Here is a 23,264-nt window from a genome sequence, read left to right on the forward strand (position 1 = left end):
ATTTAAAAACATGCCTTAAAATTCAACACAAGCTAAAGAAAATTAAGCGAAAATATAAAGAAAAATAAATTGATATTTACCTTTTAATTTTGTATATTGCTTACAGTAAACTGACTGTGAAGGCGTCTGTCCCTGTACAACACTTTGGCAAAAAGTCAGGACACTTGTGCAACCTTATGAAATGCATTATTATTAAGACTGGAAATTAACTTAATACAAATAAACTTGTCTTTAACGTATAAACTTGCCTTTTCAACGCAAGCGATTTTATTAATTAATATTTTAGTGGACAGCTTTGTTGTGATTGCAAAGAGGTGAAAAGAAAATACTTGTGCATCAAATCTTTCTTTTACTTCCCTCCTATGTTTTGAATCCTCCCAATAAAACTGGAAAATAAATTCGGAACATTTTTTTTAATTATTTAATAATTAGTTGAATATATATCTATAAAATATTAAACTGTCAAAAAGGGCAAAGGGGAATAATAATAATAAAAATAAGCTGAAACACTGCTTTAAATTGCTTAAAAATATTCCAGGCTGTTGTTGCACACAGGTAGCGATATGTTTAAATGAGATTTCTTGGGTGAAGTAAACCTCTCACTGCTAAAAAAACTCCAAGCAGATTTATGCTACCTAAGTTCCCGCTGTGATTATAGGCGAAAAGACAAACCAACAGAACTCACAAAGTGTCTTTTTTAGCTGACACCACCTCCCATCACCTTATTTATGAAGAACACAAAGGCCATGAGTGAAACATCCCATATAAAATCAAACCAATGGCAAATTACATTATTTACATGCTCAATCGAGTTCACTCACATCAGAAATACACATGAATACTTAAGAGTTCAATTCCAGAGCAGGAAAAAGCCAAACACCAAAGTTTCATCAGGTACCTTAGGTACTTCTACCTTTTCCAAAAATCTAAATCACTTACAGAGATACTTATAAAAATGAGAAGTCACAGATAATGTCAAAAAATTAAAACCAAAGTTCACAAATTAATGCGAAATCTAAAAAAAAGGAGAGATATGTTTGATGCAAAACTGTGTAGAAATTTTAAGGCAATATCTTTGAGCAGCATGGGATAGTGACTTATGCAAATATGCCAAGTAAAAGCAAAAGAATATGGATAAAGCAGTAAATCCAGCCTTCAGGAGTGTTCATTAGGGCTCAATGACTAATGGCTAATTCTGAAATATTGAAGTGTTTGAATTTAAGTGCTTGAAGAAATCAAGCTCTGTGTATAACAGCAGAGAAAGTAAAAGCTGTTTTCGAAACAAGATTTGAACGCAAGTAAATAATGCAAGCGGTGTGATAAAACATGCTTAGCTGCTTCTCTTCAAAAGCATAGAAAAACCATAGGTTAAAAAAAAAGCTATAACTATAGCTAAACCCATTTACTCATATCCTCTATAAACCCCATGTTTTACTCCTTTGCGCTCAGTAGTTACATTTGAGGCATTTTTGCATTGTTCATTTTAAGGGTGTCCGTTCAGATTGTGCAAAACTAGGACAAACATAGAAAAGAAAGAGAATTATTAAGGTTATATATATATAAGGTTATGATAATTGCATCCTTATACAAATAAATCGTAAACTTTATTTTAATCGGTTCCTACAAATTCTGATCATTTTCACGTTTGTGCAACTCTTCCGTCGGGCCGTTTGAAATCCTATGGGCTGGCGCTATGGTACTTTTCTCTTTGGCAACAGTGGTTTCTTTAGGGCATTTGAAAGAGGGGAAAAAATACATCAATGTGTCATTCTGTTGGTAGTGTTGGTTTGTTTTCACATTTGTAGGCAAGTCATGGTCCCGCACAGAGCCGGAGTTTAGCTAATGCTCAGCTGAGCAAATCCCAAGAGTTTGACATCATCAGGAATCTCAGAGCCCTCGACGCCAGAAGCCTGAAAAACACCAAGCATGACGTGTTACTGCAAAACACCAATGAAGACTGACACAGTGGCTTTAACCAAACCAGAAGTCACTCACCAGTTTAAATGTGACATTTTTATTGGAATGAGGCTCTTCGACTATCTTCTGCAAATTAGCAGCCACTGAAATGACATAAAACACAGGTTTAGGAACATGATTTAAGTCAAAAGTTACATACCTTGCAGAATCTGCAAAATGTTAATTATTTTATAAAAATAACACAATTACACAAAATCCTTCAGGTTCCACAAATTCAGGTTTTATTTCAGCATTTTTGTGTATTTGAACCCTTTCCAACAATGACTGTATGCTTTGAGATCCATCTTTTCACACTGAGGACAACTGAGGGACTGCAACTATTACAGAAGGTTCAAACACTCACTGATGCTTTAAATAGAAACACGATGCATTAAGAGGCAGGGGGTGAAAACTTTTGAACAGAATGAAGATGTGTACATTTGTCTTATTCTGCCTAAATATCATATTTTTTTCATTTTGTACTGCCCTTCAGAAGCTACTCCCAGAAGACAAAATAAGTGAAATATAAGTAAAATTAAATTTAGTAAATTAAATTTACCCTGATCTTTAAATTCTGTCTCAATCTCCATTCTGTTCAAAAGTTTTCACCCCCGGCTCTTAATGCATTGTTTTCCCTTCTGGCGTATCAGTGAGCATTTGAACCTTCTATAATAGTTGTATATGAGTCCCTCAGTTGTCCTCAGTGTGAAAAGATGGATCTTAAAATCATACAGTCATTGTTGGAAAGGGTTCAAATACACAAAAATGCTGAAAAACCAAAGAATTTTTGGGACCTTCTGAAGAACAGCCGGCAGTTTAACTGTTCAGGACAAACAAGGGACTCATAAACAACTCCAAATCTCTAAAAAAAAAAAAAAAAAACACAGCTGTGGATCATTCAGGTAACAACACAGTATTAAGAATCAAGGGTGTGTAAACTTTTGAACGGGGTCATTTTTTTAAATTCAACTACTATTTTCTCTTGTGGACTATATGTATATTTTATGTGAAATATATCTTACTCAGGTCAGTACTAAATAACATGCATTTTGTATGATCCCTCTTATTTATTAACATTTTGCAGATTCTGCAAGGAGTATATAAACTTTTGACTTAAACTGTATTATAATTAAGCATTATTTTATCTATCTATCTATCTATCTATCTATCTATCTATCTATCTATCTATCTATCTATATACTGTATATGCAGTAAAACCAATAAATATTATTACAATTTTAAATAACTTCTTTCTATTTGAATCCATCTTAAAATGTAATTTATATCTGTGATGCAAAGCTGAATTTTCAGCATCATTACTCCAGTCTTCAGTGTCACATGTTCCTTCAGAAATCGTTCTAATATGCTGATTTGGTGTTAAAAAACATCATCTATGTTGAAAATGGTTGTGCTGCTTAATAGTTTGGTGGAAACTGTGATACATTTGTTTTAGGATCTGTATTCTTTAAAGAACAGAAATGTAAAAAAATTGTTTGTAACATTAGAAATGGCATTACTGTCACTTTTGATTAATTTGATGCATTCAAACTCAATAAAAGTATTTATTTCTTTAAAGAAAACAAAAAATAATCAGAAGAAAAAAATCCTTACCAATAACTAAATCTCTCCCATCTACCAAGCCGGCCGATACCAGCTCCTGAGAAACCCCATCTGCTGTGTCTACAGAAAAGAAAAATGCATGTAATGCATTAACTCTGCTTTAAAATGGCTTGCTCAGACCAACAAACTGAGTCTGGCAAATTACAACCTCCTCCATATTTGAACTGACAAGCTTGTAGATCTTCCAGAATGAGGCTGACAACTTAATGACTGCTCAGCTCTACACATCATGCTAACATACTATAGTCAAGCAGAGAGCAAAATGAAGACGTGTTCGTGCAGAAGAGCATTCTCCCACATTACATCAGGCCATCAGAAATGGACATGCCCCCTGGAGCCATGACACTAAAAGTTTTATTTTGGGATTCTTAAAGATAAGATAAGACACTGACAAAACGCAGATGCAGAGAGTTAGGGCTCTTTGACATCTGATGGGGTAGAAAAAATAATTTACTCTTGCTTTGGCCTCTGCTGGAGGGCAGAAAGCTGAGATAAACAGGAACTGATTTTAAAAGGATGTTAAATTGATTTGTTAAAGAGGTCACGAACTGAGAATTCAAAAATCCTTTGATCTTCTGAAATATAAAAGACCATTGTACTATAAAGACATAGGCTAACTTTCTCTCAAAACACAGCCTTCACAGAAGATAATCAACACCTGCTTCTACATCACTTCACCGATTCGAGCATGTAGTGTAAATAATGAGAGGCAAACGCAGGTCTACGCAGAAACCAAACAATAAAGATGGTTCAGAAGACTACAAGATGGTATACATCGCAAAGTTGTGAAAAAACACTTAAAAAAAACACTTTAGGAGTCTTTGTAGTGTCCTATTAAGAGTAATTATTGCTTGATTTATTATTGACTATTAGCCACATCTTTACACTCTTACCTCTGCCAGGCATGAACTCAAATCGTATGTCGTTCAGTTCCTTTTTCAAGTTTCTATAGGACAGAAGGACAAATATAAGTCATCTACTGCTCCTGTCAACACTGGATCAATGTTAATAAATGAATAAAAAACCAAATGAATCTTACCTTAGCCTTAATACTAAACTGATGGGGGACGGTGAGGCATCGCCTCCAGGAACTGGGGCCTACAGATGGAAGCAGATGATCAGCGTTTCTCATTGGCCTATTAACTTCATGCTTGATACAACAGCTTTGATTGGAATAGAGGTGTCTAAAGTCCGATTTGTTGTTGGTGTTCTACCTGCGCAGGGGTCGCAGCTGGGGTTGGTGTTGTGGTTGGGGCAGTGTTTTGAGTGCTGGCCGGACCCTGGCCAGCAGCTTGAGGTAGTTCAGGCTGGAGGTGACTGCCGTAAGGCTGGAATAGCTACAAATACATGTGAAGACCCACGTAAACTTTTAAAAATCACATTATAAATATATAAAAAGTGAAATATATGAAAGCCTGTTTTCTCCACTAAATTAAAAATTAAGATTTAACTTTTTTCTCAGAATTGCGATACAAACTTGCAATTCGGACTTCTTTTCTCAGAACTGCGAAATATAAAAAACTTGCTAAACTAAAACTAAACTAAACAAAAAAAAATAAGAAACTTGCGATTCTGGGAAATTAAGTCTGAATTGCGTTATATAAACACAATTGTGAGGTTTTATCTCACAAGTGTAACTTTTTTCTCAGAATTTGTGAGTTTATATCGCAGTTCAGACTTTAAAACACACAATTAAGTCAGAATTGTGAGATGTAAACTCGCAATTCTGAGAACATACCAGTCTTTTTTTCCCCTCAGAATTGGACTTAATTCGCAATTGCAAGTTTATATCTCAATTATGATAAAAAGTCTTTATCTTGCAATTCTGACTTTTCACCTCACAATTGCAAGTTTTTATCAGAATTCTGACTTTATTTCTTACGGTTTAACAGTTTCATGCGATTCTGAGAAAAAAAACGTAAAAATTTCACATTTTTATCTTGCAATTCTGACTCTATTTCTTGCAGTTTGAGTTTATATCACGCAGTTCTGAGAAAAAAGTTAGAATTGTGAGTATTTTTCTTCTAATTGTGAGTTTTTATCTCTCAATTCTCACTTTTTTTTTTCACAATTTTGAGTTTTTATCTCGCAATTCTGATTTATTTCTCACAATTATGAATTTATATCAACCAATTGATAACAGAACTGAGGTTTTTTCTTCTAATTGTGATTTTTTTTTTCTTGAATTTCTGAGTTTATTTCTTGCAATTTGAGTTTATATCATGCAGTTTGGGGAGTAAAGTTAGAATTGTGAGTTTTTATCTTGCATTTCTGTCTTTATTTCTTGCAATTTGAGTTTATATCACGCAGTTCTGAGAAAAAAGTTAGAATTGTGATTTATTTTCTTTCTTTTAATTGTGAGTTTTTATCTTGCAATTCTGACTTTTCTCACAACTGCAAGTTTTTAATTTCGCAATTCTGACTTAATTACAATTGGGAGTTCCACACAATTCTCAGAAAAAAGACAGATTTGGACATTTTTATCTCACAATTCTGACTTTATTTTTCACACTTGTGAGTTTATATCACGCAATTCTGACTTTTTTCTGAGTTTATATCCAGTAATTTTGAGGAAAAAAAAGACAAAATTGCACATTTTTATATCGCAATTTTGACTATTTCTTGCCATTTGAGTTTATATCACAGTTCGTAGAAAAAAGTAAGAATTGTGAGGTTTTTTTTCCTCTAAGTGTAAGTTTATATAGCAATTTGAAAAAAAAGTTAAATTGCTAATTTTTATCAGAATTCTGACCTTATTTCTCACAACTTTATAATTTGCAATTGCAAGTTTATATCTCACAATTATGAGCAAACTTCTGAATTGCGAAATAAAAACTTGCAATTGTGAGGAAAAAAAGGGAGAATTGAAAGTTTATATCACGCAATTCTGAAAAAAAAAATAAAAATCAAAATTCAAAATTCAAATCATCAATTCTGACTTTATTTCTTGCAATTAAGAGTTTACATCAACCAATTCGGAGAAAAAAAGTAAAAATTGCACATTTTTATCTTGCAATTTTGACTTTATTTCTCACAATGGCACGTTTTTATCTCACAACTCTGCATTTTTTCTCACAATTGTGAGGTTATATCAAGCAATTCTGACTTTATAACTCACAATTGCGTGTGAAAAAAAGTTGAGTTTGTATCATGCAATTCTTGGGGAAAAAAGTGAGAATTATGATCTAAAAAGTAGCAAAAACAGTAGTGGTTTATTCAGTGGTGGAAACAGGCTTCCATAGAAATATAATCTCTGGTCATAATAACAAAAAAATACATTATTAGACGCATTATTACACAGTAAATGTTTGAAGAATATTGTATACAAAGTATACGTGCATTTGAGTGGGATCTAGTTATTGTTTAGAAATAAAATGTTGTGCATTTTAATTCCACTTAATTAAAAAATAACTAATTTTGGGACTTAACAGTGCAATATAAATAAAAAATAAAAAAATTTCCACATAAAATGTTTCATTTTTACCAAATACAGTAAGTCAGTAGTATTTGATGCATATAAAAATGCATTATATGATACACAGTGCATACTGCAAATACAATAGTTCATTAATATGGCTACTGGAAAGGTTCCTCATGGTCTACATACCTCTGCATTCTGGAGTCCTTCTTTTACTCTTGGTGACTGTGAGAAAGATAAAAGGGTCAAAGGTCAAGCTCAAGTCTTTTATAATAATATATAATGGTTTGGGTTACTGTAATTCAGCTTTGGATTTGAACGCACTGTAGTAAGGAATGAAGCAGGGAGTTAAGGTCCTTCATCAGTTTTTTTTTATTTTACACTTATGCTATGATTTAAAGTTTTAGTAAAATACAGTATTATTCAAGAATTGAAGGATGTTTTAAACGGATAGTTCACAAAAAATGAAAATTACCCCATGATTTACTCACCCTCAATACATCCTAGGTGTACATGACTCTTCATTCAGACGAAAACAATCAGATTTTTTAATAAAAAATGTCGTAGCTTTTTCAAGCTTTATAATGGCAGTGAATGGGTGTTAAGTTTTTACAGTCCAAATAAAGTGCATCCATCCATCATAAAAAGTGCTCTACACAGCTTCAAAGGGTTAACAAAGGCCTTCTAACACAAATCAGTGCAGTTGTGTAAGAAAAATATCCATATTTAAAACTTTATAAACCATAATCTCTAACTTCCGCTAACTGTTCACTAGACTTTATGGTTTATCAAGTTTAAATATGGATGTTTTTCTTACACAAACACAACGATTCACTTCAGAAGGCCTTTATTAACCACCTGGAACCGTGAGGAGTACTTTTTATGATGGATGGATGCACTTTGTTGGACTTCAAAATCTCAACACCCATTCACTGCCATTATAAAGCTTGGAAGAGCCAGAACATTTTTTTTAATATAACTCCGATTGTATTCAACTGAAAGAAGAAAGTCATATACACCTAAGATGGCTTGAGAGTGAGTAAATCATGGGGTAATTTTCATTTTTGGGTGAACTGTTCCTTTAAGATATGCAAACAAATTACACAATATCTGCCTAGAACATATTCTATTCAATAGTATGAACTACATACATCCAATGTATTCCCAAACCCCTAACCAAACAGAAAGAATTACACCATACCACCTAACCTAAAGTGTGTTAACACATATACTACCATTTAAAATGTTTAAGACCAGTAAGATTTATTTAATCAGCAAGGACAGAAGAGACAAAAGTGATTTTTATACCAAAACACAAAGATCATGTAGTAACCAGAAGTGACCACATTACATGTTAGTGCCTAAACCAACAGAAATCTCATTACGAGGCTGTTAAAAAAATCTGGGTGGTTATTAGATATCATTGATTTGGTCAGTACAGTATGTCAAAGTTACAAATAAAACACAATACAGATGGCATCCAGGAAGCACATGTCATCACTAGTATTAAGTCGGTCTCTGTTTTTTTTCCAGCAAGAATAGTTTGGTGACACTATTTTTGCTTTACCACGGTTTAGTCATTGAGATTAGAATATGTGGTCAAGCTTAAAGAGCCAGGTAAGTAGGTAATTTTGTAGCACATGTGAGCTATAGGTTCATAATAAGCAGAGATATTGTGCAGAAGTTATCGCAATAAGCAATCTAAATGATTTTATACTGTACATGATTATTTCTTGCATAGACATGCAGAGAAACAGATTATCACGGACGGGTGAAGGTTCAATGTTTATCCTTAATCCAACCTGAACTCTAGTAACTTTACTGTTTTAGGTCTTTAAAGCTAGATAACTCATATTAGCAGATATATTAGACTCGCTAAACAAATTTTCTCTCCTCATTATCTAGCACTTCCAGTTTCTGCATGTCCTAATGTTGTGTCTGACTGAGTGTGCTTCCTTGTTAAGGTGAGCCATCTGTATCAGTGGGAAAACTGAACAACCCTGGGTGGGGGCAGCTCAAGAGGATGAGAGAAACGGACTTGTCGCCTTGTCGACTTGGACTGCTGCTCCTTTAGCGGCAAACACAAAACAGAGCCCAAGGATGAGAGGTGCAACAGCCAACAGCATTACAAACACCACACACAAACAAAAAGTGCAAACAACCAGTGCTCGAACTCTCAAAATGACGTGTTCAGTAGGATCTGAAATTCTGCTTGTGTGTGTTAAGTGTGTGTTACCCGTAAGGCAGCAACAGCAGCTTTGCCCTCTTCGCTCTCCTCATCCAGTTCATCATCGCTCCATTCCCATTCTCCATCTTCTGTTTTATGGAGTCTCCCACTGGAGCCAGGAACTCGCCGAACCTACACACAAACACAAAAGTTACAATTTTTAACTAATTCTGATTATTATTATTTTTATTATTGCCATTATTACATTTTTCATCTAAAGTTGAGGTCAAAAGTTTACATTCATCTTGCAGAATCTCCTACATGTTAATTATTTTACCAAAATAAGAGGGACCGTACAGAATGCATGTGATTTTCTTTATTTAGCACTGACCTGAATAAGATATTTCACATAAAAGACGTTTACATATAGTCCACAAGAGAAAATAATCGTTGAACTTATTAAAATGACCCTGTTCAAAAGTTTACATACACCTGATTTTGAATACAGTTTTACATTTATTTAGTGATAGTTGATCATGAGTCCCTTGTTGTCCTGTACAGTTAAACTGTCTGCTGTTTTTCAGAAAAATTCTTCAGGTCCCACAAATTCTGTTTTTTCAGCATTTTTGTGTATTTGAACACTTTCCAGCAATGACTGTATGATTTTGAGATCCATCTTTTCACACTGAGGACAACTGAGGGACTCACATGCAACTATTACAGAAGGTTCAAACACTCACTTAGGCTTCAGAAGGAAAATGATGCATTAAGAGCCGGGGGTGAAAACTTTTGAACAGAATGAAAATTTGTAAATTTTTCTTATTTTGCCTAAATATAATTTTTTTTTTTTTTTCATTTAGTACTGCCCTTTCCAGAAGACAAAATAAGTCAAATTTACCCTGATCTTTAAATTCAAAAAGTTTTCACCCCACGGCTCTTAATGCATTTTGTTTTTGAATGTTTTTTTTATATAAATTCAGCTATTATTTTGTCTTGTGGACTATATGTAAACATATTTTATGTGAAATATCTTATTCAGATCAGTACTAAATAAAAAAAAAATGATATGCCTTTTGTATGATCCCTCTTATTTTGATAAAATAATTGACCTTTTGCAGATTCTGCAAAACTGTATTTATTTATCTAGTAAGATATTAAGATTTTTTTTTTAACACAGCATACCTGAGAAAGTATTTTAATTTGTAGTGCTTTGCATATACATAAAAAACGGCTAAATATAAATAAAGCATATAAATATGAGAATCATATAATAATATAATAAATTAGCTAACAATAGTTAATGCATTAACTAACAGGAAAGAACAATGAACACATTTGTTACACTATTTATTAATCTTTGTTAATAAAGTTAATAAATACAGTTGTTCATTGTTTGTTCATGTAAGTTCACAGTACATTAACTAATGTTAATAAACACAACTTGTGATTTTAATAATGCATTAGTAAATGCTGAAATTAACATTAGCTAAAATTGAAAAAAAGTGCTGTAGAAGTATTGTTCATTCTTAGTTGTTAACTAATGAACCTTATTGTAAAGTATTACCAATAATATTATATAAACATCTCATACAATAAAAATTACCACATCGTAAAACAGCAGAAATAATACCTAATAAAACATTATGCAACATGTTCCTCACCTTTCTCGCTCTCTCTGTAATTGTAGGCGCTCTATGTAATAATTTCTCCTGCAGAAATTCATTATTCTGCCAAACAAAATGGAACAGAAAGATTAATATTTTACTAAATTATAGTAATAACCACAATTATGGTGGAATCACAACATGAGCTGACACTCAGATTCAACTCCAGCCCCCTACTGGGCACTGATTCAAACTGCAGACAGGGAACTCCATTTGGCAAAGAGTTTATCAGCCAGTTGAAGAGGGATGCTTTTGATCAATTTAAAGCATCTTGCTAAATAAGAGTATTCATTTCTAGAATATCTATACTAAAAAAATTATACAAAATTATTTAAAAAAAATATGCTATAAAATTATAAATCATACTGAAGCTTTTGAATGATATAGTCTATAATGTTACAAAAGCTTTTTATTTCAGGTAATAAATAACTAAGAATATAACTAAGCTTTGTGAGCAAAAGAGAATACTTTAAAAAACATTAAAAATCTTACTGTTCAAAAACTTTTGACTGGCAGTGTACAAAAATAGAGACTTTGAAGAATCATTACACAACTCTAACAATGTCAAGAATAAGATAATAGGAACCATAAAAAGTATAATTTAAAATGTATTTGTGTCCTGTTTGGAGTATGAATTGTTGAATATATAAAAAACGTATATGTTACACAGAATAAATGCAGTCATACAAATTTGCGAAAACATGAGGGCGAATAAATGATGACAATTACATGGAACAATAAAATTAATTCTGGAAGTAAGATTCTTACCTTGGCTTTCTGGAAGAATTTATGTTTTAAGAGTTCTGATGATGTTGGCCTAAAAAGCAAACACTATTGAAATACATTTGTTGTAACTTACAGTCTTATCAGGCGATATCAGCATTCACAGTCATTGAAAACAAAATCTCATTCAAACTCAACATACTTAATATTGAGCAGGTCTGTTTTAGATCACATGACCAGCTAAATAATACTCAACATATAAAACATACACTACTGTTCAAAAGTTTGGGGTCAGTTTTTTTCCCCCCCTAAAACAATATACTTTTTTACAAGGAATCTTTGAATTGATCAAAAGTGACAGTAAAGACATTTATAATGTTACAAAATCTTTCTTTTACAAATAAAAACCATTCTTTTGAAAATCCTCTTTATCAAAGAATCCAGAACAAAAAAGTTTTCAATATTGGTAATAATAAGAAATGTTTCTTGAGCAACAAATCAGCATATGAGAATGATTTCTAAAGGATAATGTGACCCTGAAACTAGAAATTATGGTGAAAAATCACAGAAATAATATATTTATTTAAAATTGTAATAATATTTCAAAACAGTTTTACTGTATTTTTGATCAAACAAATGCCATCTCGATGAACATAATAGACAACTTTGTTTTTTAAATCTTACCAACCCCAAACTTTTGAACATAAACATATAATCTCACACGACTTAATAAAATTATACTGGCTCTGCTCAGCACCTTTTCTCTGGGTCCTTCTGCAAACACAACGAGATCATCTTCCTCAAGGATTTCCCATATTTCTTTACTACCTCCTTATCTGTGATTCCAGTCTCAAGGCAAGGCGGATCATTTTGCAGGGTCAACATCAACACCTGCAAACACAAACACAGCCCACATGCAATAAAAACAGCATGTTTCTCATTAGAGTGATGCATGACTGTCTTAAAACAGCTGTGAGCTTCATTAGAGCTCGTATGGGACTGTATCTCCTGCTCTTTCCTCACCTTCATAGGAGGGTATTTGTGGTAAGGAGCGGCGCCTGTGGCCAGCTCGATGGCTGTGATCCCAAAACTCCAGATGTCTGCTTTGAAGTCGTAACCTTTCACCTGCACACAAACAGTCACAGATTTGTTTAACACGAGAGATCCATCCATATGCCAGCAGTTACCGGTAATTTTACACCACACTGAAATCTTTAGACTTTAAAAGGACAAAATAAGAGCTTTAATTGTCCATGTAATTCAGTCCATATACAGTGAGGTTTGAGGCTATTAGAGAAAATGCTTCTATTTAGCATTTTTCCAATTTAATATCATGTGATCTCAGGACCTTTGGACCCTACTCCATCATCTTCACTGGACTTTTGTGCATGTTGTTCATTGGCTTGCATGGCTTTAAATGAGAAGTGGTTGTTGGGAGGAAATTCATACCTGCTCCATGACTTCTGGAGCCATCCAACATGGCGTTCCCACAAACGTCTTTCGCACTTTATTTCGCGTCATGTCACCACCGGTGGCTAAGAAGGCACTTACGCCGAAATCTAAAGATTAAAAAAAAAAAAACACTCATCAAAATGTTAAATAAATACTTTCTGGTCATCAAAGAAACCTGAAACAAATTCTACTGCTGTTTTTAACATATATAATAATTTATATAATGATAATGTTTTTTTGAGCAACAAATCAGAATATTAGAATGATTTCTGAAGGATCATGTGACTGGAGTAATAATGCTAAAAAAATGAGTTTTGAAATCATAGGAATAAATTACATTTTTAAATATATTTAAATAGAAAACAGTTATTTTGAATAGTAAAAATATTTCAAAATTGTACTGTTTTTGCTGTACTTTGGATCAAACAAATAGAGGCTTGCTGAGCAGAAGAGACTTAGAAGAGAAAAGTATGTTATAATAACAATAAGGAAACTGTAATCTGTAAACAATAAATAAATAAATAAAAGAAACAAATTTAAATATAAACATAAAAATGTATCATTAAAGTATTTAGTTGTATAAGCCACCGTTCAAAAGTCTGAGGTCAGTATGTTTATATTACATATATAAAGAAAGGTATACTTTATTTAGTAAGGAGGCATTCAATTGATTCAAACTGACAGCAGAGACATTTATAATGTGACAAAAAATTTAAGTTTAGTCAACATGAAATGTTAAGTTGTACTGTGAAAACGTGGATATTTGAGTTGAGTAAACTTAAAATTTTAAAGCAGCAGCTTACTTTTAAGGAACAACTTCCTTTTTCATTTTTTTTACAGTGCAGAAAGATTTATGAAGGATCATGTGACAGTAAAAACAGAAGTATTGATGCTGAAACCTCAGCTTTGCCATCACAGGAATAAATGGCATTTTAAAATATATTAAAACAGAAAACAGTTATTTTACATTGTAATATTATTCACAGTTTGTACTGTATTTTTAATCAAATAAATGCAGTCTTGGTGAGCATAATAGACTTAGAAGAGAAAAGTATGTTATAATAACAACTGTAATCTGTAAACAATAAATAAATAAAAGAAAGAAAGAAAGAAAAATTTTACATGAAAATTTTACATTTAAGTATTTAGTTGTATAAGCCACCGTTCAAAAGTCTGATGTCAGTATGTTTTTATTACATATATAAGGAAATTAATACTTTTTATTTAGTAAGGATGCATTCAATTGATTTAAAGTGACAGCAAAGACATTTATAATGTTACAAAAAGTTTTTTTATTTTAAATAAATGCTGTTCTTTTGAGCTTCCTATTCATAAAGGAAACATGAAAACATCATGCTTTCCACAAAAATATTTTGCAATTAAGCTGTTTTTAAACAATGATAATAAAAAATGTTTCTTGAGAACCAAATTGGCATATTACACTGTAAAAAAAAAAAAAATAATAAAAAAAAAATTTTTTTACTTAAAGTAAGTGCCATGTTAAAATTTTAAGTTTAGTCAACATGAAATGTTAAGTTGTACTACATGAAAACGTGGATATTTGAGCTGAGTAAACTTAACATTTTAAGGCAGCAGCAACACGAACTTTCTTTCCTTTCTTTTTTTTTTTTTTTTGCAGTGTAGAATGATTTATGAAGGATCATGTGACACTAAAGATGCTGAAACCTCAGCTTTGTCATCACAGGAATAAATTACATTTTAAAATATATTAAAACAGAAAACAGTTATTTTAAATTGCAATATTATTTACAGTCTGAACTGTATTTTTAACCCAATAAATGTAGTCTTGGTGAACATAAGATATTTCTTTCAAAAACATTAATTAAAGAACGGAATGCAAAAGAAAAAAGCTGTATGGTTGTGCTTTTTGCATAATGTGAACTATAATGAGCATATTTTACTGTTAAAAAGAAAGTAAGTGCAGTTAAATAGAAAGTTGGTACCTGCGATTTGCACTGATCCATCCTCTCCCAGCAGGATGTTTCCAGCTTTGAGATCCCTGCGGACAAACACAGGGAGTCTGTCTTTAGACACACGAACAGCTGTGCAGGAATACAGATGTGGATCACACAGATTGCCGTCTCTACTAACAATGTAACCCAAATGACCAAAAGAACAGAGTCTTTACAGTGCACTAAAATTTAATCATTTTCAATTGTAATAAAAGAATATTAAAAATTAACCAGAAACGTTGAATGTTGTTCTGTATTAAACACTGAATTTTCAGAACCGTTGTGTGAAATTATTTTAAAGACTAAAGATGCCACTGGAACCTATAAGAACCTATAAGAATATAATAACATGATTAAAGTTAGCTCACATTAATGTATTATTTGCATTATTAATTACTAATTACAAGACAAATCCTGCATCAAGAGCCTTTATTATTGTAAGTGTAATTCCTATTTCTTGCATTATATTTTACAGTCCAGCTGGGGGCAGCAGAGATATGAATGAAACTAAAGCCGCTGAGAGACAGTAAAGTAAATTAACTTTTGAACATAATTTTCTGCAGTGCAAACACACACACACACACACACACACACACACACACACACACACACACACACACACACACACACACACACACACACACACACACACACACACACACACACACACACACACACACACACACACACACACACACACACACACACACACACACACACACACACACACACACACACACACACACACACAGAGGCCCCAGTTGTTCACTCCTGCTGGGCAAATCAAAACACACTAACACATGTCCACTCCAAACTCAAGCGCATTTGGAGGTGTTCCTGAAGTGTAACAGATGTTTGGAGACGATCAGAGTGGTTGGTAACACTCCTGCTGTCCGTGAACATGACTAATAATCGCTTGCATATTTCTTAGACAGGGCAATGAGAGGAGAGAACACGTCAGATTTGGAAAACGAGATATAAATATTCAAGAACAAGATGCAGAGGGTTGCACATGGGATCGATCTGTGTGTGAATGACACAATACTTTATACACACACACGTCTCTTCTGCTCACAAAGCCTGCATTTATTTGATCGAAAGTAAAGCAAAAACAGCCAAATTATGACATATTTTTACTATTTGAAATAACTGTTTTCAATTTGAATATATTTTAAAATGTAATTTATTTGTTTTCAAAGCTGAATTTTTAGCAACATTACTCCAGTCACATGATCCTTCAGAAATCATTCTAATATTCTGATGTCCTGTAAAAAAAAAAAAAACATTTATTATTATTATTATTATTATTATTATTATTATTATTATTATTATTATTGTTGTTGTTGAAAAGAGTTGAGTAAAATTTTTTTAGGTTTCTTTGATGAATAGAACGTTGAGAAGAAATTTAAAAAAGCATCCTTGCTAAATAAAAGTATTATTTCTATAATTTATTTCCCAAAATATAAAAAAAAGCTTTTCAATAGTATAGTATATAATGTAAGAAAAGCTTTTTATTTTAGATAAATGCTGATCTTTGGATAAAATTGTACTCTACTGCTTTAAATATTGATAATAAAAATAATTTAAGAAATGTTTCTAGGAAACTAGGATAAAATATACCATTTAAATATTTATTGTGTGGAAAATATTTTATATTAATGACACTTCTTCCATCACACTTAACAATTGTGAAATTATTTAAAGAATGAAAAATATTACACAATAATAATAATAATAATAATAATAATAACAACAACAATAACAACAACAAATAAATTGTTAAAAAATAATACTTAAAATTATATATTTATTTTATACTTATAATAATAATAAAAAGAATAATACTTAATACTTAATAATACTTAAATATTTAAAAAAATATATTAAAATGATTTTCTTACAGACTGCCAAAAGTATAGTTTAAAAAAATCATGTGAGTTGAATAAAAGTATTTATTTATTTCAAAAAAAGAAAGAAGAATTAAAAATTATCGACCCAAAACTTTTGAGCGGTAGTGTATATTGTTAGAAAAAAATCTATTTTAAATAAATGTTGTCCTTTTTTAACTTTTTATTTATCAAAGAATCCTGAAAAAAGTATCACAGGTTAAAAAAAAATTAAGCAGCACAACTGTTTCAACAGTTTCCAGAACTGATAATAAATCAGCATATTAGAATGATTTCTGAAGGATCATGTGACACTAAAGACCGGAGTAATGATGCTGAAAACTTGGCTTTGATTACAGAAATGAAATAGATTTTAATGAATATTAAAATAGAAAAAAAAAAAAAAAAAAAAAACACACACACGCACATGTACATGTATACATTTTTTTTTTCTTCAAGTCAAGTCAAAAGTGTACATACTAGTTCAAAAAACAACTTCATGCGAGTTGATCTACCTATTATTTTTTATAAATAAATAAATATAAATGTAAATATAAAATATATATATATTTTTTTTTTCTATTTATTTATTTAAAAAAAAAAAGTTTCAAATCAACAGTTAAAAGTGCCCATAGTTGAAGAAACACCCACAAAACAGACAAGTCTCCAAGTTAGACTAACTAGACATTGATAATTATACTCCAGGGATCAGGTATTCAAAAACTTTCCAGAATGCAACCGCATCACCACCATATAAAACTGGTACTAGGCAATCCGGAGAATGTCAGAACAAAAGCGGAACGGTTTCCTGAGATCTGAGCAATACAGATCACTTACAGCCCGAGCAATGATGTCACCCTCTGTGGGAGCCATGACAACGTGTTCTGGTTTCCCCAGCTGACACTCATAACAAAGAGAGTCTCAGTGTGAGGACAGACCCAAAGAGTCTATTGGAGTCCAATCACACCAGTGCAGAAACAAGCTCAGAGCTTTACAAGACTCAATGAGAAGAAAGTAGATGGGCGATGATTTTTACGCCCATCTGCTGGACTTCACGGGACAGTGAGGATGATGAAGAATTTTGCTGCTTCGCTCCCTTTCGACAACTGACCTCATGCCAGTCTTTAGGCACAGGGTCTAATTGCATCCTGGAGCGATGTGGAGAGTAACAAATGACTCCCTGATTCAGATTACAGGCCTCACACATGAGGACTCTTGAGACTTTTAGTTCATGTTTATTAGTTATATGATAATGTACAGCAAGTTTTTAACTTGAATTATCTATCTAGCTACATATAAAAAATATTTAATATTGTATTATAACAACATAATATGTATAAAAATTAGAGATGCACCGATTGATCGGCTAGTGATCGGAATCGGTCGATTTTCGCATGATATATATATATATATATACACACACACACACACACACACACACACACACACACACACACACACACACACACACATATACATATATATATATATATATATATATATATATATATATATATATATATATATATATATATATATATATATAAAAAAATACACACACACACACACACACACACAGAGATGAAAATGATCTATTTTAACAAATTATATATAAAAAATATTAAAATATTATATAGAATGTGAAGAAAACAATGTTGAATAAATATGTAATATTGTATTACAACATATAAAAAAATTTATATTATACAGTGTGTGAAATTGCTATAACATAAAATGTTGAATAAATATTTAATATTTTATTGTAACAATATATAGGAAAAAAATTATGTCTGTCACTAATAATATCCCAGCGAACATTCAGCAAAAAACTTTAACCAAAAAGTGGCGGGGACACCTGTAAATTAAGCCTATGTATATATACATATTCATGATAGTCTGTAGATAGACTACAAGTCTATGCCCCATCTAACTTCAATTTAACATCTAAACGTCAACATGGGACAAAAAAAATCTGGCTTCATGATAAAACTCAGTCCTTCATCCAAAAACGGTCTGAAAATAATAAACTAAATTTGCTTGTATATTTTTGTGAGACATCTAAAAAAAAAAAAAACACTCAAAAGCTTGTAGTAATTCCAGAATTACCTCCAGTCGCACTGGCGGCGCAGCAGAGAGCAAAAAGACAAGGTCGCCTTCATTGAGATTCAGAGTCAAGCTTGCAAGTCATGGGTACTTAACCAGACTAAAAGCCTGTGAATTATTTACACTGTCTGCTTTAACAGGCCCATGCGTGTGTAGAGGGAACAAGGGATATGAGAAGAAAGCAATTAATATAAAAAGGGAGAGATAGAGAGAGAGAAACTGACAGATGATTTAAATTAACCATCAGTGAGTCATCACCGCAAAGACAGTATTGACGTCGGAAGATGAATGTCTCCGATAAACTAGCAAAGGAATCTTTGATGAGCTTACTAAAAGACTGCCAACGAATCGCTCGTATACGCTCGGCCTACATCAACCGAGATTTGTATGATTTAAAGATTTAATGATAAAAGACCGAAGGGTACGAATTAGACTGGACGGCTCACTCAGTTTTTCCATGGATTTCCATTGGAAACTCAAGCTGATGTTGATTCTAAAACATAATTCATTAACTCTATCATTCGTCGACTGAGATTAAGCTGATTTAAAATGGAGTCTCGGTCCACAGGCATCCTACAAACCTCCTTTGTGTTGAAATCAGTCCAGTCCTAAAGGGATAGTTCATTTAACATCTAAAGAAATGAAACTGCATCATTATTTACGCACTCTAATGTCATTTCAAACCGGCATGCTGTTTGTTTAACTGCAGTACACTAAAGGTTTGTTTTCCCAATTCCCACACAGATCTTTAAAATGCAACAAAAGTCTGCACAGCACCATTAAACTATAATGAAAACAGTTCATATATTAAGTTTTGATTATATTCAGTCTTCTGAATCAAAATTCAAGCTATTATTCCATGATAACCTTCCAGTGAGCTGTGACCGAAACCAAGAAGAACCTGCTCAGATCAATTCGAGTCCAAAGCCTTAAAGGGACAGTTCACCCAAAAATGAAAATTACCCCATGATTTACTCACCCTCAAGCCATCCTAGGTTTATAAAACTTTCTTCTTTCAGACAAATACAATCAGAATGATTTTAAAAAATGTCCTGGCTCTTCCAAGCTTAATAATGGCAGTGAATGGGTGTTGAGATTTTGAATTCCAATAAAGTGCATAAATCCATCATAAAAGTGCTTTACATGGCTTCAGGGGTTAATAAAGGCCTTCTGAAGCAAATCGATGTATTTGTGTAAAAAATATCCATTTCTAAAACCTTATAAGCTGCAATCTCTAGCTTCCTGAGAATATGCCTGGGTATCGAGAAACAGTTCCAAATTTCAAGAACTGAGCATTCAATAAGACACGTGCATTTCACATTTCCCGCATTTGCATTTTAAAGTTTAAAATCAAATGATTTAAGTGCAGAAAAGTTAAAGAACCTGCCCACTGTTTGCATGCAGTGCACACACCTAAAGCGCAAGCACAGTGAACAGCGGTCCTAGTGCGGGTTCCCAGCCTGTGTCCGTTCTCGAACCTTTCTGTGCATTTTCACTGCATAAAAGGGTTTTCAGGCCCTGATCTGGCTTTTCTTTTACATTTACCGCCCAATGTGCACAATATTACATCAGTATATCATCATAAACACAGACGTTTTTTGTCTTAAGTGAAAGTAAACAGCTGAGAAAGAAAACGCATGTGTAACAGTATTTTTAGATCAGTGTGTGTTTATTGTTAAAAATACAGCAGTCTAATAAACATGTGCAGCCCGTCATTAAAGGGGTCCTATTATGCTCTTTTTCAAAGTCTTTATTTTGTTTTGGGGGTGTACTAGAACATGCTCTCATGCTTGGTGGCTCGAAAAACGCATTATTTTTCACATAAATTGCAATACCTTTCTCCCCAGCCTGCCACAAATGGCTCGATTAGTTCCGGGGTTGATGAAGGCCCGCCTTCTGAAAAACCAAATGTGTTGTGATTGGTTAGCTGTCCCAGTGCGTTGTGATTGGCGAACAGCTAAGACGGCGTCTAAAGCAGGAAGTTTCGTCTGCTACCTTATAGTTAAGGATATATTAAGGTATAGTTGACCCTACAGTAGTGTTGGGTCCTATCGTCAGCCTGCCAGATCGCCGATACATGATATTATTTATTGATTTATTTACATGCTTCGTTTCATTGCCTGAAACCAGCTCCAGCATAAGGCTAAAAGCAGCCAAATGTTTATAATATGACTTAAAGAGATAGTTCACCCAAAAATGAAAATTTGATGTTTATCTGCTTACCCCCAGGGCATCCAAGATGAAGGTTCTTCAGTAGAAAACAAACAAAGATTTTTTAACTCAAACCGTTGCAACCGTTGTTAGTGATTTAATGGCAGTGGATGGGCACCAAACCTTTGAAAGTAAAAAAATAAATAAAAATCATGCACAGACAAATCCAAATTACACCCTGCGGCTCGTGACGATACATTGATGTCCTAAGACACGAAACGATCGTTTTTTTGCGAGAAACTGAACAGTATTTATATCATTTTTTTTCCTTTGATACACAGCAATGTCCAACTCAGCTCAGCATCCAGTGCGTTACACGTGTACGCGCTCTGGCGTAGTATACGTAAACGCCGTAAGGGGAAATCGGTGAAAAGTCAACAGTCCCGAATGAGTTTGCGCAAGCAAACATAATCTTTTATCTTTAAATCGGTTTGAACAATCAGGATAAGCGCAAGTAAATACCGTTTTGAATAGCCGCTATACCCACAATCTCTGTGCACTGTGTAAACAATCGGTGTCGTATACACGCGACAGATCGCTTCCGGTGTTTGCATATACTACGCCAGAGCGTGTACACATGTAACGAGCCGGACGCGGAGCACGCGCTCGGGACAGTAGTTAGACATGGCTGTATATCAAAGGTAAAAGATATAAATACTGTTCAGTTTCAATCGTTTCGTGTCTTAGGACATCAATGTATCGTCACGAGCCGCAGTGTGTAATTTTTTTTTTTTAACTTTCAAAGGTTTGGTGTCCATCCACTGCCAGTAAACCACTGACAGACTGCAACGGTTTGAGTTAAAAATCTTCATTTGTGTTCTGCTGAAGAAACATTTACTGAAGTAATTTACATCTTGGATGCCCTCATCAAATTTTCATTTTTGGATGAACTATCCCTTTAATTTGTATTTAACATGACAATAATTGAATTAAAACATTGTAAGTTACTAATTATAATGCTTACATTTCCTTAGTTATTCAGAAAGCAGCTACAGAAAACGAGCAATGAACATTAACATTATCAGCATCAACATCATCACTGATTAGTGGTGCAACGGATCACAAAACTCACGGTTCGGATCATATCACGGATTTGGAGTCACGGATCGGATCATTTTTCGGATCAGCAAAAAACAATTTTTTTTTAATAATTACTGAATGCTAACTTTAAGTACTTCTAATCCACAGCAAAAACTACTAGCTGAACTAATAAAGTAAATTACAAAAATGACAAGTGTAGATGAATACAACATAAAGGTACTAATAAAATCAATAACACTAGTATTCAGGTGCAGAAATGTAATATTTAATTGTAAAATAACTAGTGCTTCTCACTGCAGGTATAAATAGGACGCTGTCTCTTTAAGACCTAATGCATGTCTCTAATACTGGCACGCATCTTTCTCAGCTGTTTCGGTTTACTAAAGACATAACCGACCAGTGTTGCCAGACGTACGATAATTATCGTATTTGTACCATAATTTCGACCTCTGTACGATGTACGATCAATAATACCACAATGTACGATAATTTCAGAATTTTGTGACACCATGGTCGTTGTAATTATAGAGCTTCTATTCTCAAAGATCTAGCTGTGTGGATCCTACGTCTACCTTCATGATTGTGAGGAGACGTGAACGTGAACGTAAAACGCATGTCTTTCATCCAATCTTACGTCTTCTCAACCAATATCATCGTGGAGAATGGCTCTCTCTCACGAGCACAAGTTAACCTTCCTGTCGCACTTAGGTCAGTTGTTTCAAAACTGAGGTTGTTAGTTTAACAATAAAGTATAGAAAATGAGTGCTGAAAAGGATAAATAGCTGTAACATCTAGATTAATAGCTGTATTTTGAACGTTTGACTCGGGTAAAATAATTAGTTTAGCATTGCAATAAGGTATAGAAAATGAGTGCTGAAAAGGATAAATAGCTGTTACATCTAGATAAATATCTTTATTTTGAACGTTTGACTCAAATACGAATACCAAAACGGGTATTAAACATAACTTTGTATGTATGTTAAGAGAAGTTTTAAAGAGGAATCAATCTGTGAATCACGCAGTTTGAATCGCGCGTCTCTCTCTGTCTCT

General features: G+C 33.1%; 1 protein-coding gene across 2 annotated transcripts in view; it reads right to left on the reverse strand.

Annotated features, from left to right (window-relative positions):
- Positions 1-691: 691 nt before the first annotated feature.
- Positions 692-23,264, reverse strand: part of LOC141300095 (serine/threonine-protein kinase OSR1-like) — a 76,651-nt gene continuing 54,078 nt past the window's right edge. Inside the window, exons 5-19 of one of the 2 annotated variants that reach the window (XM_073830404.1) lie at positions 14,965-15,020; positions 12,998-13,107; positions 12,572-12,673; positions 12,306-12,439; positions 11,594-11,642; positions 10,823-10,888; positions 9,231-9,353; positions 8,994-9,062; positions 7,184-7,219; positions 4,791-4,913; positions 4,616-4,674; positions 4,470-4,522; positions 3,568-3,636; positions 1,996-2,060; positions 692-1,910 (exon numbers count right to left, since the gene is read on the reverse strand). In XM_073830404.1, coding sequence (XP_073686505.1) covers positions 1,836-1,910; positions 1,996-2,060; positions 3,568-3,636; positions 4,470-4,522; positions 4,616-4,674; positions 4,791-4,913; positions 7,184-7,219; positions 8,994-9,062; positions 9,231-9,353; positions 10,823-10,888; positions 11,594-11,642; positions 12,306-12,439; positions 12,572-12,673; positions 12,998-13,107; positions 14,965-15,020 — 1,189 coding nt within the window. In that variant the 3' untranslated portion in view covers positions 692-1,835. The remainder of the gene's footprint in view (positions 1,911-1,995; positions 2,061-3,567; positions 3,637-4,469; positions 4,523-4,615; positions 4,675-4,790; positions 4,914-7,183; positions 7,220-8,993; positions 9,063-9,230; positions 9,354-10,822; positions 10,889-11,593; positions 11,643-12,305; positions 12,440-12,571; positions 12,674-12,997; positions 13,108-14,964; positions 15,021-23,264) is intronic. The other variant, XM_073830405.1, reaches the window with a different exon arrangement.

This window comes from Garra rufa, chromosome 24 (assembly GCF_049309525.1).
Source record: "Garra rufa chromosome 24, GarRuf1.0, whole genome shotgun sequence".
Taxonomy (NCBI): domain Eukaryota; kingdom Metazoa; phylum Chordata; class Actinopteri; order Cypriniformes; family Cyprinidae; genus Garra; species Garra rufa.